Source organism: Mastigoproctus giganteus, chromosome 7 (genome assembly GCF_048544385.1).
Source record: "Mastigoproctus giganteus isolate SK-2022 chromosome 7, ASM4854438v1, whole genome shotgun sequence".
Taxonomy (NCBI): domain Eukaryota; kingdom Metazoa; phylum Arthropoda; class Arachnida; order Uropygi; family Thelyphonidae; genus Mastigoproctus; species Mastigoproctus giganteus.
The window spans coordinates 206476256-206493052 of NC_143581.1; the positions used below are offsets into that span (position 1 = coordinate 206476256).

Here is a 16797-nt window from a genome sequence, read left to right on the forward strand (position 1 = left end):
ATTGTTTTCTGCAGCAGCATGTTCGAGAGGCAACCAGAGAAAGTAACACTCTTGATCTGGTTATCAGCAGTGATCATTCGTGTATTAAGAATTTGCAGATAAAGGAACCACTAGGTGGCAGTGATCACAGTGTGCTGAAGTGGGATTTACTCAAAGAGGTAACTACCGTCAGGGGTAAAGGAAAGGGTTTTTGCTTCCGTAAAGGGGAGTACAGTGGTCTCAGACAGTTTTTAAATTCTGTACAGTGGGATCGACTGACGATGTTACAAACAGTAAATTCTAAGTGGGAAGCATTCAAGGAATGAATCGTGGAAGCTACTAGACTTTTCATACCGATGAAGAAATATTGTTCAAGGTTTAGGCCTAAATGGTTATCAAATGAACTAATGAGACTCGTGACAGAGAAGAAAAATGCATGGGATGCATATAAATTATCAGGCGACGCAGAAGCCTGTAGCAGATATAAGCTAGTCTGTAATCAGGTCACAAAGGAGGTTCGGCAGGCAAAGGCGGATTACGAGAAATCTTTGGCAAAAGATGCTAAGAAAAACAGCAAGTATTTCTTTACTTATATAAACTCTAAAAGGAAGGGGCTGAATATGATTGGTCCACTTGACATCGATGGTTCGACTATTGATGATCCTGCTCAGATAGCAAACAAACTGAATGAGTATTTTGCATCTACATTCACACGTGAGGAATCATTACAGTTTGAAAATGGAAGAAGGTTATCAAATTGTAGCAGTGTGCTTAATGATTTTGTAATAACTGAGAGCAAAGTGGAGGAGAAATTGTTGAAGTTAAACATAAGAAAGGCACCTGGGGCGGATGGGATCTATCCAGTTATATTAAAGGAGGCGGCAAAGCAACTAAGCAAACCCTTAGCCATAATTATGAGAGCATCCTTGGATTCAGGGGAGGTTCCCACGGACTGGAGATGTGCAAATGTATCCCCAATTCACAAAGGAGGTTCGAAGGGTGACACGAATAATTACAGACCAGTTAGTTTAACTTCTGTTCCGGGTAAAATAATGGAGTCGCTGGTTAAAGATGCATTGCAGGATCATCTAGACAAGACTGCAGCAATAATTCAGACACAGCATGGGTTTGTTAAGGGAAAGTCTTGTCTGACAAATTTGATTGGTTATTATGATGTGGTCACAAAGGAACTGGATGCAAAAAATAATTTTGATATCATATACTTGGATTTCAGGAAAGCTTTTGACACTGTTGCGCATGGAAGACTACTGTACAAATTGGAGCAGAATGGTATTAAGGGTAAGTTGCTACAATGGATAAAAGGATGGTTAAGTGGGAGAAGACAGAGGGTGGTAATCAATGGGTGCTGCTCTTCGTGGACTAATGTTATTAGTGGAGTCCCACAGGGTTCGGTGTTGGGGCCACTGTTGTTTTGTATATTTATCAATGATATTGATGAAGGTATATCAGGCTTAATGTCGAAGTTTGCAGATGACACGAAGGTTGGCAGGGTTGTTAATGACAGTAATGGCAGTGTGCTACTGCAACAGGATCTAGATAATTTGGGCAGATGGGCTAAGAAGTGGCAACTGAAGTTTAACCTTGACAAATGCAAAGTACTGCATATGGGTAGAAGTAACCCCAGAGAAACGTACCAACTGTGTGGTACTACACTTAAGGTGGTAGAAAATGAAAAAGACCTGGGAGTAATTGTGCAGTCAGATATGAAGTTTTCTGAGCAATGTAGACAGGCTGCTAGGGCAGGTCATGGGGTTTTGTCAATGATATATAGGAATTTTGCTAGCAGGGAAAAGGAGGTGATTGTCCCTCTGTATAAGGCAATGGTCAGGCCACGCCTTGAGTACTGCGTACAGGTCTGGAGGCCTCATTTTAGGAAGGATGTAGATTTGCTTGAGCGTGTACAGAGAAGAGCAACACGATTGGTGAGGGGAATGAAGGGATCCTCTTACCAAGAGAGGCTTAAGTTCTGCAAATTGCAGTGGCTGGAGACTAGGCACCTGCGCGGTGATCTGATTGAGGTCTATAAGGCCTTGAATGGGTTGAGCACGCTGAATTCTGATGGGATCCTCCCACTTGTTCAGAATACGAACCTACGGGGACATAAGTTCAAATTAAGAAAGGATAGATGTAGAATAGATGTGCGGAAATTTGCCTTTAGCCAGCGGGTGGTTAATTGCTGGAACAAACTTCCATCTGTCGTTGTGGAAGTTGATAGGTTAAATAAATTTAAGGAGGAACTGGACAGGCAATTGGAGGGTATGGTGTGATATTTTTTTTTTTTTTTTTTTTGGCTGATGCTGCATAAGCTCCTACACTTGCTTTCTTGCATCAAGTGCCACTACTACTACTACTACTACTATCATATTCTGCTTGGGTGGTCCATTTCTTTCTTTCTTTCCCGCCTTCTCTGAGTTGTCTGTAGAAGGCTCTTTGGTCCTCATTAAAGATTCGGTTGTTTATTTTCCTCTGGGAGCTGTCTTTGTATTAGCATAGTTTCTTGCTGAGTGCGGGGAGGTTCTGGTTCTGCTTCAGTGTGTCTAAGTATTCTCCTTCTCTGATCTCATTGGTCTCATTGATGCTGTCTCTCTTGAGGATGCTCTTCAATTTTCCAATTGATTTCTCACTTCTATTACTCCATTGGTACTGAGTCAGTTTACCTACCTTGACTCTTAATTCTTCTGTCTTCTGCTAAAGTCTTTTTTTCCCAAGCTAGCAGTTCCTTCTGTTTTTGGTTCTTCTTTTGCTGCTGCCGGTCTCTCGTTTCTCTTCCATTAATGCTAGTGGCTGTGTGGATGACCTCCAGTGTTGCACCATTGTTGTCAAGGTATTATTTGCCAATTGAGATGGTGTGTGACTCTCCACAGGGTTCTATTGGGCCTCTGCTTTGGTATTATGTGGGACTTTGTGGGGTCCATTCCTTCGACTTCTGTTAGGGCCTTCTTCCACTCATCTTCTATTCTAGATATCATGGCCTTGTTTCCTTTCACTTCAGCTGTTGTGAGTTATATTTTCTTGCTCTTCCCACTCTGGTGCAGTAGTAGTATGTTCTTCCTCCTCTGGTTCCGTATTGACCATGTTCATTGTAGTCAATTGCTCATGTCCTGTTTAATTTATTCCAAGGTTGCGGGGAGCTATCGGGTTCTTTGTGACAATGGTCCTTCTCTGGTCTGCTATCTGCTGTTTGATAACCTGAATATTCAGGAATCGATCCAACCACTTGGTATGTAGTCTTAACCTGTACATTTTCATATCGGTCTCTAGCTTCGTTATTTCGTAGTATGCTTGCATGATGTACGTATTCATTTCGATGCTCCCTGTAACAGTTTATCTAGTTCTTCCTTGAATTTACTCAAACAACCCACCTCCGCAACACCAAATGGTGGGAGCCTGTTTCAATATCAACCATTCTTCCTCAGTTTCAATTTATGCCCCCTCGTGTATGTAGTTTAAGCAAGAGGAAGGATTCCATCAGCATTCAGCTTACTCGATCTATTCAAGGCCTTAAATATCTCGATCAAATCTCCTCACAGATACCTCACAGTCTCCAGGCACTGCAATTTGAAAAACTGGAGCCTTTCCTGGTAAGACTGCATGTTCCAACTATCCTTCCGAAAATAAAGCTTCCAGACCTGTATGCAGTATTCAAGATGTGGCCAAACCATTGCCTTATACAAAGAAATAATCATCTTCCTATCTCGGAAGATGATTCAATGATGACAATTCTATCCCCGCTGAAATAATTGCTGTATGTCATTGACAAAACCCCCATGAGCTATCCCGGCAGCCTGTGTGTACTTTTCAGAGAACTTCATATCTGACTGCAAAATTACCTCCTGGTCTTTTGCATTCTCCACTGCCCTGAGCATGATACCACACAACTGCTTCTTTAATCTGGAAGTACTGCTCCCATAAGAAGTACATTGCATTTGTCAACATTAAACTTCAATTGCAGCTTCTCATCCCATCTCCCTAACTTGTCTAGATCTTGATGCATTGGTATTCCCTGATTACCATCATTAACCATTCTGCCAACATTTGTATCATCTGCAAACTTAGACATTAAGCTGGATGTGCCTTCATCAATATCATTGATAAATATAAAAACAACAATGGACACAGCACTGCGGAATTATTGTTATTATCAGAATTTTGCAGGACCCCGTTAATAACATTAATCTGAGTAAGGGCACTGAAAACCACTCTCTGCTTTCACCCACTCAACCGGGTGAAAGCAGAAAGTGGTTTTCAGTGCCCTTACTCAGATTAATTTCCGGGTATTGGCAACTTAACATTAATGCCACATTGCTCCAATTTGTATAGCAGTCATTTATGTGGAATGGTATCAAAAGCTTTTCTGTAATCAAAGTATAAGATTAACCCCAGGGGCTAACCTCTGGTGGGTATGGGCTTGGCACACCCAGGGTCCTGAGTTGGATATCATCATTCTTCTCTTTCTTGGTGATTCCCCCCCCCCCATCTCTCTCTCTCTCTCTCTCTCTCTCTCTCTCTCTCTCTCTCTCTCTCTCTCTCTCAGGGTAACTCAGAAATTTTCAAAATCATTTTTGCATCCAGTTCATTTGTTACCGTGTCATTGTATGCATTCAGATTGATCAGACAAAACTGACCCTTAACAAATCCATTCTGTGAGTGTGGTATAACTGTATTCCTGCATAGATGGTCCTGAATTACTTCTTTACCAGTGAATCCATTACTTTCCCTGGAACAGAAGTCAAGTTAATAGTTGTATAATTAATCATGTCTCCCTTTGTGAATTGGGGTTTACATTTTCACATCTCCAGTCCATAGGGATTTCCACCAAATCCAGGGAGGATCTCATAATCGTGGCTTAAGCTTTGGTTGCCTCATTTAATATAATGGAATAGATCACATTCACTCCAGGTGCCTTTTTATGTTTAGCTTCAATTTCTCCTCCAGTACCCTCTCAGTTATCACAAAATCATTGCCTGCCATCAGAATTTAACTCACTTCTGACATCCCCATCCCTTAAAAATTCCTCGTGTGAATTGTAGATGCAAAATACCCATTCAGTTTGTCAGCAACCTGAGCAGGATCACAATAGTCCATATCTATTCATATCTGTTGGTCCAATCATATCTAGTGGATCAATGTGATTCAACCTCTTCATTGTACTGTTTCCATAAGTAAAGAAGTCTTTGCTGCTTTTCTTTTCATTCTTTGCCAGTGATTTCTTGAAATCTTCCTTATCTTGTGAACTTCCTTTGTGACTTAATGTAGACTAGTTTACATCTACTATAGGCATTTATTAGCAAAAAGGCCTTGACCATTGTGAATAAGCATACTGGAAATAAGTATTGCTACAACTGAGGAAACATTAAAATAAAACTTTTTAAAAAATATAGTATTGGTATTAATGGTGGCAAAATGATGCTAGAAAGCAAGCTTATACAGCATCAGCAAAAAAATAAATAAAATAATAATAAATCCCATTTCACCTAACCATCCCCCCCCCCAAATACTTTCTCTAGTTTTTCCTTGAATTTATTCAAACAATCCATTTCCACAACGGTAGATGGAAGCTTGTTACCCATTGGCTGAAGACAAATTTCTACACATCTTTTCTACAACCATCCTTCCTCGATTTTAATTTATGCCCTGTCATGTGCATAATCTAAGCAAGAGGAAGAATACCATCAGCATTGAGTTTGCTCAAGCCATTCCAAGCCTTAAACACCTCAATAAGATCGCCTCGCACATGCCTAGTCTCCAGATGCTATAATTTGCAGAATTGAAGTCTTTCTTGGTAAGAGCACTCCCTTTTTCCCCTGACTAATCCCATGCCCTTCTCTGTACCTGTTCCAGCAGCCATCCTTCCTAAAATGAGACTGGCAGGACTCAAGATGTGAACTCTCCATTGCCTTCTACAGTGGAATAATCACCTTCTTATCCCTGCTAGAAAAATTCCTATATGTCATTGACAAAACAGCATCAGCTGTCTTGGCAGACTACACAATTACCCTGCAAGTTCCTTTTATTTTCCAACACCCTGAGTGTAATACAACTCAGTTCGGACATTAATCTAGAATTACTGCTACCCAAATGCAGTACCTTGTTTAAGGAGCAATCAGGAACGGGACATGATATTGCCAAGGAGAAAGTCTTTCTGTGTGCACAACGTAAGGAGTGTGAGGAAATGAGCCGCCAACTCAGCATTGTTATGGGCCTATATGATGAGGCTTGAAAAACAGTGGATATCCTCGAACAATTTAAATTGAAGGGCCCATCAAGCTCTCAGCTGACCACATCAACACCAGAGCTTGCACTTTAACTTCACGCAACACAGTGGCAACCCCCAAGGCAGAATGCGTAAGTCCCACAGAAACTAGTTGTTGTTGTTGACTCTACTATCAGGGAAATGGGGAACATATTGTGCAAAAAGGATAGCTGGAACAGGTATGTCTACCAGGGACAAAGGTTGATAATGTTGTAGAAATATATAATCTTTTAAAGACACAAAAGTTGATATTGTTATACAGTCCATTCCGGTTATTTGGAACACATCGGGACTAGTGCATTTTGGCCTGACTAAGCAGCTGCCCCAATTAGATGAAGTTTCACGTAAATAGTTAAAAATACAATGTACCCCCCACCCTTTACAATTAGTTCACTGTACAATCAAATCACGTTACGACAAACTCAACATAGTAAAGTACCATTCACTATACGATGTGTAGTAAGCACCGGTCATTATGATCACGTTTGTGAATTGAATTTTAATTCTATTAAACAGCGATTCTAATTAGAAAAAATATGAGGAATATTATCCACAGGCTATAAAAGTAAAGATATATTAAGCACAAATTTACCCTTTATTACCATACCAATTAAAAAATTAAATCATACGTGATAATCGGAAAAATTAATACATATTGTAATATGTACATACAAACTAGTTGACATTTCTGTTCACTGACGTTTGTGGGTGGGGGTTAAAATTTAAAACAGTAAAAAAGATAAGCAATCAATAACAAAGAATATGGCACACACAATTTGCAAGTAACACATATGCACAAGTCAGAACGGAGTAACGAGTTACAAAGCTTTAAAAATCTCTTCCTTCTTTCTTCAAAGAAGGAAGAGATCTGAAAATTTATTTTTTATATGAGTGAAGATTTCATGGAAGTGTAAACTCATTTCACCATAATAACCCACAGAATTCCAGCTGTCAGTATTATCACAAATTCAGTAAGATCGAGTTTACTGTCATATATTTCACTAACAGAAATAGATTTCACTAACGAAAAGCCCAATAAACAGGTGACTGCTAATTGTTTTTATTGTTTTATGGTTGTGACCTCCAGAATTTTGACTGAACCACGTGGTACCGTCGGTGACAATCGTAGGGTAATTTCCAGTGCTGCGGTCTCCTGCCCCAGTTAAGTGAAGTAAACCCTGGCTATTTTCTCGATTGGTTTCTGTTTTTTAAGATTTGCCCCAAATAAATGGCTCCCCCGATTAACCGGTGGCCCAAATACCCGGAATCCACTGTACACATTGGCACTGATGATATTAAGAGTAGGAGACCAGCAGAATTACTTAACAAATACAGGTCAATGTTGAAAAAAAGATGTGAGTTAGGATTGAATTTGAAAGTGTCTGCAATTCTGCCCAGACATGATAGGAGGGAGTATATGATGAGAGCCTTGTCAATCAATTCGACCCTGGAGAGAGTGTGTGCAAGGCACATGGGGTAGAATTTTTCCTAGCCTGGTCTGTGCTCAGTTAACAGGAGAGACTGCTTCTACAGGGATGGGATACACTTAAATACAAAGGGTGCAAGAATATTTGCTGTGCTATCGAGGTAGTGTTAGGTGGGTCAAAAAACTGCTAGCTTAGGGAGGATACACAGACTAATAGATTAACAGTAGCTGCTGGCAGAGGTGAAAGTGATTCTTGCACTGCTTCTATTGGAATGAGCAGCAGCCTGAAAAACAAGATACAGGGGGATTTCAGAGACTGCTAGAAGTCATTGCGGAACAAGTCAATACATGGGCTGTGTTAGGGTAGCTAAGAATAGGAACAGTTGCATGTATACTTGCGTGCACACCAATGCTAGGAGTTTGGTAAATAAATTTGATGAATTTCAGGTCAAAACATCAAAGGCAGATATTTTTGGGATATCAGAGATGTGGTGTCACACAGATATAAGTCAGTGGTGAACTATAGTGGGCTCGCGAGAACCCATTGTTATTTTTTTGAAAATTTGCGAGTCCATTGTTGAAATGATCATTTATTTTACAAATGAAATCCTGAATGCAAGTATTGAGTATCCAGAGCCAAAACTACGGTGGGGCGAGCGGGGCCCCCATTCCCAGCATTTTACTGGCAAATCAATTGGCTGTGTATTTTAAAATTGCTTCATTTTTTATTTAATTACAGTTGGACCTCTGTTTAACGAACTGCTTTATAGCAAATTTTTTTATACCCCCTTGGTAATTACGTTTAAAATAGTTTCTGTTGAACAAAGAAAATTTCCATGTAATGAACGGATTAGGATAGACAACTTTGTATGCATTGTTCTCACCTCTGGCCTTTAGGTATTTAGAAAGTGCAAATTAAAGATGAAAAGGATTACCGTTTTGCAATGTTAGTGGTGTCCGTAAAACATATGCAGTTACATACCGAGAAGTGACGCTATTCAATATGCTTTCCATAGCCAGTCAGAGGATTAAGAAGATTCCCAACATTGATAATAGCCCCTGGTCAACCTGTGTTGTGGTTCCCCTTTACTCCGACAAACGGGCATATGTTTTTCGGAGAAGTGAGTGATCCATGCCTTCCACTAAATTTCTCCGTCTATGTTTACATGGTCACAGTAGATGAATATCTGTGTGATTCCGACTTTTTACATAGTATTCAAAGAAGTGACAGTAGCAACTAGAGGGGGGGGGTTGAGGCAACTAAGATATTATATAAACTTTACGAAGATTAAATGTTGGCAGATTTTGAGACTTTGTCGAGCCTTTCACTGTGTAGAAAATGTTCTAAAATATAATGGCATACAAACAATAATTAAAAAAAAAAAAAAACTGTATTACCAATCTCCAAAAAAATAGCGCGAATTAAGGATGATTGCTAAAGAACTTAATGTGGAAACTGTAAAGATCGGTCGTATGTTCAGGTTGCGATGTAGCTCTTGGACGGCGATTGCAGGTTGGAGGAATTATCTGCTTTGTGCAAACGTTTTGAATCAGAAGTTAAATATTCTGGATTATTAATCCGACTTTTAATCTGGAATTTCTTAACTATTTAGCACTAATGATCGATATCCTGCAGGAGCTCTCTTTCCTTTCAGAAGCTTTACAGAATCACTATGGTAAAAGCAGATAAATTAATCATTCGAACTTTTTTAAATTAGCAATGCAATTGCTAATTTGAAAAATTCTGAAGGAAATTATGAAGCTAAAGTTGAGAGCATGTTGAAGTTGAAAGAATTAGAAGGAATCAAAATCGAAAGTAAAAAAAAAAATTACCTCGTGCCAAGTTATTAAATGCATTATTTTATCCTTAAAGGATAAGTTATTAATGCAACAGGGTGATTTTAAATTAAAAAATAAAGAAAATTACGATAACGTTGAAAGAAATTTTAAACATATGCTACCCGAAATCATGGAATGTGAAAAAAACTTTTGTCTCGTTTACAAGACTGTGAAAACCGAATAAGAAATTTAAGTTTTCTGATAAAATATGAGATAAAAATTAATGATCTTAGAGATTTTGTTGAAGACAGTTTATCTTTAAAATCGAGTGAAGTTCCATTTTCAATTAAGAAAGCCAGAAATCCCTTTGAAACCATTGCAATTAGCAGTGCTGAAGCTGAGTGAGATTTCAGCGTAATGAACGTGTTGCAGATTATGACCATACATCTAAATGGAAAACCATTGCTTCAGTTTGATCCGGATCATTACATCATATCATTCCTCTGTAATCATCCCTCAGCTATTGAACAAAGCAGAAGATCGACAACAAATATTAATGAAGAAGTAAATTGGCAATTTTTAGAATAAATTTTTCTTGAATATTTGTGAAATAATTTTTTTTCATGAAATCTGTGATTTTTTTTGTGTATATTTTCTAGAAAGTTTGTTTTTTATGTAATATTTGTTTTTATATTGTGCAATGTTTTGTGACAGTTTTTATGTTATTTATGATGTGGGAAATATTTCATGTTCATTTTTATTCGCATTATTAAAATTTTAACACAAAAAAAATGTATCCATTATATTTCCCTAGTTGTTAAAAAAAAGACCAATAAAAAAGTTGCACGTGTGCCGAGCATGTGCGGTAGATGGTTTATGCGAAACATCCTTCACATTTCTTTTAGGAATTTTGATTTGTATATATTGATTACAAAATAAAAAAGAGCTTTTTTTTATTGTAATTATTTTATTGATCATTCACAGATTTTCATAATTTCTGAAAGACAAGATACAATGGATTTATGATAACTATAGTAAGAGATGTATACTTGCAAGTGCAACGTATCTAAATATCTCTGTAAAACAGCACCGATTGATGTACCCGATCGTGTATTTGAAGCGATATATGCAGCTGTTAGGGGAACTTAACAATGGAATGTAACGAAAATGCGAGACGAAAAAAAAAGAAAGTGATTACAAATATTTGTATTGTTCTAATCATACTTACTGCAGTAGTAACTTCAGGAAGCATGATTGTGATATCATACAAATCAAAAATTCTGAAAAGTTAGAACTCCAGACACTGTCGTATTCAGTTATCATCTTAAGGCGAGGCATGACAACCAGGTTTTTAAGTTTTTTTTTTTTTTTTTTTTTATAGACCTAGAAAACGTTTTACACATTCACTTATATGCATGGTTAAGGGGGTAATAAGCCGCATCTGTCCAACCCCCCAAATCAACCCCTGACTCGAGGTATCATACCGGTCATTAAAAATGCGTCATGCGCTCAAATTACACTGCTAGTAGTGCGAGTGTGGGAAGCGCCTCTAGTGGAAGCCGCTGATGACGTCACTTCCGTGACCGATCAAAATTACTCGGTAGAAAGTTGGAAAAACTGCGAGCCCATTGTTAAAATATTCACAGCTCACCACTGGATATAAGAAATGCATAAATGGAATTTGGGGAGTACAATGTGTACACGAAGAATAGACAGAATAGGAAGGGAGGAGGGGTTATGCTGTTAGTTAAGAAACACACAAAATCCAAGGAGGTACAGCAGTCGACATGTGTGGACAGTGCAGTGTCGAGTCAGTTTGGTGTGGCGTAAGCACTGGGAAAGCAAAATTGAGAGTAGAAATGTGTTATAAACCTCAGGACTCTGATAAGTAAAATAAACAACTGTACAGAGAAATAGAGTGGCCAGTAAATCATATTGTCATAAAATGGGGAATTTTAATTTCCCGGATATTAACTGGAATTTGTGAGTTGGTCGTTCACACACTAGCAAGGCTTTTGTGGATTTATTGGATGATAGTTTTTTACTCTTGGTCTGATTATCAATAGTGATTCTTCATGCATTAAGAATCTGCAGAAAAAGAAACCACTAGGTGGCAGTGATCACAAAGTGCTGAAGTGAAATTTTTTCTCAAAGAGGTAAGTACAATCGGGGAAAAAGGGAATGGTTTTTGCTTTCGTAAAGGTGACTATGCTGGTCGGAGAGAGTATTTAAATTCTATGCAATGGGACCAACTGATGGCGTTACCAACAGCAAATTCAGAATGGGAAGCATTCAAAGTAATAATCTTCAAAGCTACTAGGCTTTTCATACCAACTAAGAAATATTGTGTTCAAGGTTTAATCCTAAAGGGATGTCAGAGAAACTAATGAGATGTTGCAGAGAAGGAAAACACATGGGATACATATAAATTGGTCTGTGTTTGTTAACAGGAGCGACTGCTTCTACAGGGATGGGATACACTTAAATAGAAAGGGTGCAAGAATATTTGCTGATGCTATTGAGGCAATGTTAGGTGGGTCAGAAAACTGCTAGTTTGGGGGGATACAAGGACTAATAGATTAACAGTAGCCACTGGCAGAGGTGAAAGTGATTCTTGCATTGCTCCTATTGGAATGAGCAGCAGCCTGGAAAACAAGATGCAGGGTATTTCAGAGTCTGATGGGAGTCATTGCGGTACAAGTAAACACATGGGTTATGTTAGGGTAGCTAAGAATACGAACAGGTGCATGTATACTTGCGTGTACACCAATGCTAGGAGTTTGGTAAATAAATTAGATGAACTTGAGGTATTGCCCAAAGCATCAAAGGCGGATATTGTTGGGATATCAGAGACGTGATGTCACACAGATATAAGGAATGCAGAACTCGAATTTGGGGAGTACAATGTCTACAGAAAGGATAGGAAGGGAGGAGGTGTTATGCTAAGAAACACACAAAAGCCAAGGAAGTGAAGCCAGTCGACATCGCTGGACAGTGCAGTGTCGAGTCAGTTTCGTGTGACATAAGCAATGGGAGATCAAAATTGAGAGTAGGAGTGTGCTATAGGCCAAATGACTCTGATGAGTATAATAAGAAACTGTACAAGGAAATAGTGGGCCAGTAAATCAGAGTCTTATAATGGGGGATTTTAATTTCCCAGATATTGACTGGAATTTGTGGATTGGTCACTCACACACTAGCAAGGCTTTCGTGGATTTATAGGATGATTGTTTTCTACATCAGCATGTTTGGGAGACAACTAGAGGGAGTAATACTCTTGATTTGATTATCAGTAGTGATTCTTCATGCCTTAAGAATCTGCAGATAAAGGAACCACTAGGTGGCAGTGATCACAGTGTGCTGAAGCAGAATTTACTCAAAGAGGTAACTACCATCAGGGGTAAAAGGAAGGGTTATTGCTTTCGTAAAGGCGACTACGATGGCCTGAGACAGTATTTAAATTCTGTACAGTGGGACCAACTGATGATGTTACCAACAGCAAATTCAAAATGGGAAGCATTCAAAGATATTACCAACTAAAAATTATTGTTCAAGGTTTATGCCTAAATGGATATCAGAGGAACTAATGAGACATATGGCAGAGAAGAAAAATGCATGGGATACATAGAAATTAACACGTGACACAGAAGCCTATGATAGATATAAGTTGATCTGTAACCAAGTTACAAAGGAGGTTAGGCAGGCGAAGGCATATTACGAGAATTCTTTGGCAAGGGATGCAAAGAAAAACAGCAAAGAGTTCTTTACTTATGTAAACTCTAGAAGGAAGGGGATGAATCAGATTGGTCCACTTGATATCGATATTTCTACTGTTGATGATCCTGCTCGGGTAGCTAACAAACTAAATGAATATTTTGCATCGACATTCACACATGAGGAGTTATTCAGCGAGGGGAATGCCAGAGATGTATTCAACTCTGGCAGTAAGCTAGATAATCTTGTAATAACTGAGAGTAAAGTGAAGGAGAAATTGTTAAAGATAAACACAAGAAAGGCACCTGGGATGGATGGGATCTATCCAGTTATATTAAAGGAGGCAGCAAAAGAAGTAAGAAACCCTTAGCCATAATTATGAGAGCTTCCTTGGACTCAGGGAAGGTACCCATAGACTGGAGATGTGCAAATGTGACCCCAATTCACAAAGGAGGATCAAAGGCTGACACAAGTAATTATAGACCTGTGAGTTTAACTTCTGTTCCAGGAAAATTAATGGAGGCACTGGTTAAAGAAGCACTACAGGATCATCTAGACAAGATTTCAGTTATAGCTCGGACACAGCATGTTAAGGGGAAGTCTTGCCTGACCAATTTGATTAGATACTATGATACAGTCACAAAAGAACTGGATGCAGGGAATAACTTTGATATTATATACTTGGATCTTAGAAAGGCTTTTGATACTGTTGCACATGGAAGACTGCTGCACAAATTGGAGCAGTGTGGCATTGGAGGCAAATTGCTGCTATGGATAAAGGGGTGGTTGAGGGGGAGAAGACAGAGAGTGGTAATCAATGGACACTGCTCATCATGGACTAATGTTATTAGTGGAATCCCTCATGGTTCAGTGTTAGGTCCATTATTGTTTATTGTATTTATAAATAATATTGATGATGGTATATCAAGCTTAATGTCCAAGTTTGCAGATGATACAAAGGTTGGCAGGGTTGTTAAGGACACTACTGACGCTGTGCTGCTGCAACAGGATCTGGAAAGGTTGAGCAGATGGGCTGAGAGGTGGTAAATGAAGTTTAACATTGACAAATATAAAGTACTACATATGGGGAAACAGCAACCCCAGAGCAACGTATCAACTCTGTGGTACTGCACTGACAGTGGTAGAGAATGAAAAGGACCTGGGGATAATTGTGCAGGCAGATATGAAGTTCTCTGAACAGTGTAGATGGGCTGCAAGGGTAGTCATGGTGTCTTGTCAATGATAAAGAGGAATTTTTCTAGCAGGGATAAGGAGGTGATTATTCCCTTGTATAAAGCAATGGTGAGGCCACACCTTGAGTATTGTATACAGGTCTGGAGGCCTCATTTCAAGAAGGATGTAGAGCTGCTGGAACGAGTACAGAGAAGGGCAACAAGATTAGTGAATGGAACAAAGTGTTGCTCTTACGAAAAAAGGCTTAAGTTTTGCAAATTACAGTGTCTGGAGACTAGGCACCAGCGAGGTGATCTGATAAAGGTGTATAAAGCCTTGAATGGTTTGAGCATGCTCAATGCTGATGGGATTCTTCCTCTTTCTCAGAATAATCACCTGAGAGGGCATAAATTCAAATTGAGGAAAGACAGATGTAGGATAAATGTGCGTAAATTTACCTTTAGCCAGCAGGTAGTTGGTTGGTGGAACAGACTTCCATCCCTTGTTGTGGAAGTTGGAAGCCTAAATAAATTTAAGGCTCAGCTGGACAGGTATTTCGAACGAACGGAGGGGTGAAGTGGAATTGTTTTTTTTTTTTTTTTTTGGCTTATGCTGCATAAGCTTGCTTTCTTGCATCATATGCCTCTACTAGAACTAATGCTAATGCGTCCTAGGGCATGTGCCAAATTATAATTATAATTAGTAAATTTCCCACAGCACATTGATTTTCTTTTTACTCTGGTATAAAGTACATTGATTTTCTTTATACTTTGGTATAAAGTACATTGATTTTCCTAATACCAAAGTCAGGAACCCACACATCAAACCAAGACATCTAAAAACAGAAGAGTATGATCCACCTCAAACTCCATAGAGAAGGAAATATAGGAAGACAAGGAATTGAGATAGTGGAAGAGTACCACCTCCAACCCACGAGGAATAACCATCCTCGTGGGTTGGAGGTGGTAAACATATCATCCATATATCTTTTCCAAAACCTATTAGGAACTGACGGATTCTCTAGAGAAGATATATGGACAATGTGTTCGCAGCCATTCCTTGTGCCATAATGTTTCTGTAAATCCATACAAACCATTAAAAACAAATAAAAAAATTTTAAATAAAGAAAAGGGTTAATGCTCTACTGTACAAGAGTCAGACTGGTAGGAATACAGATGCAATACTTTTCATGGAGTAACGACACTAGCAACCAATACAAACTGTACAAAGAAAAATCAGTAACTAGCTACACAGTGTGTCAGAGTTTAAGAATCCTAATCAGAGAGCAGGACGTTGTGTACTAACCTACCTTTGCTTTTAGATGCATTCAGTGTAGTCTTCCTGCAAACATGTTGCCCTTGTGCTATAAAGCCCCCAAACAAACAACGTCTTCTTGCAAAGTTAACCCTAACTCTGCCTCTTTGAAATGAAAATAGTCTAATGAATAAAAAATTACCCAGTATTAAAATTACATTAAATTAATTGATAACACTTAAACCTGTTTCTAAACCTGTAATGTTGAGAAACTCTATATTCAGAATAATCAGTATGCTAAACAAATTGCTTGTTTATAGGCAGCTCCTCTGAATCTGATTTGGGATACTGTTATCATCCCAAAAACACTAGCTGTCAAAGTGGATTCAGAAACATTATTTGTAAATAAGAAATATTTAGTATATTGAATTTTCTAGATTTAAGGTTTCCTCAGCATTACAGAGTCACTAAACAAATTGTTGCTTTTGAAATGTGGAGTTAAGTGTTATTAATTAATTTTAATCTAATATTAATTTTAAAATTTCCACATCAAATTTTTCACTATCATATCATCTGTTATTTAGTAATTGTTCAGGACTACTGTATATTTTGTGTATGTGTGTGTAGACATATAAAGAAAATATATTATGAGTGACTACATTTTACTCTTTAGGTATTGAAGAGACCGAGATTAATATCTACTTAGTGTTAGGCCTCACTGTTGGTGCAGCCTTCTTCATGGTGCTTAGCATTTGTGTGGTATGTCATCGAAAAAGAAAGCGACGGCGGCATCATCATCATCATCATCCCCATCATCATCCCCCTCCCCCTCCTTTTGAACCACACCAGAAGAGCCCTCAAGAAGTCCCTAGCATGCACTTTATGACTATTGACAGTGTGTAATGAATATCATTATTGACAGCCGTGCCACCTATTTACAAAAAGGTGAGTTATCTCACAACTGCCATAATCCCAGAGATGCATCCAGGCTTATGTGGTCATCAGTATATTCACTTCAGAAGGCTCTGATGCTGATCTAATTGCCTGCTGGTGAATATTCTTCAGTAATTAACTTTACTAGCAAGTACCTTGTTGCTCAAAATGGCAAAACATGGCCAATTGAAAGAATATCTAAAGAGATTCAGTTAAAAAAAAAAAAAAAAAGATAAACTGCTTATCAAGGAGGGAAAGAATGGGA

The 16797-nt window shown here is 38.5% G+C and overlaps 1 protein-coding gene across 1 annotated transcript in view; it reads left to right on the top strand.

Annotated features, from left to right (window-relative positions):
* The window catches only part of LOC150083615 (suppressor of lurcher protein 1-like), a 383165-nt gene extending 366663 nt beyond the window's left edge, over nucleotides 1-16502 (top strand). The window contains exon 16 of the mRNA XM_090378541.1: nucleotides 16273-16502. Within this exon, the coding sequence (XP_090234667.1) occupies nucleotides 16273-16502 (230 nt within the window). The remainder of the gene's footprint in view (nucleotides 1-16272) is intronic.
* Nucleotides 16503-16797: the final 295 nt, after the last annotated feature.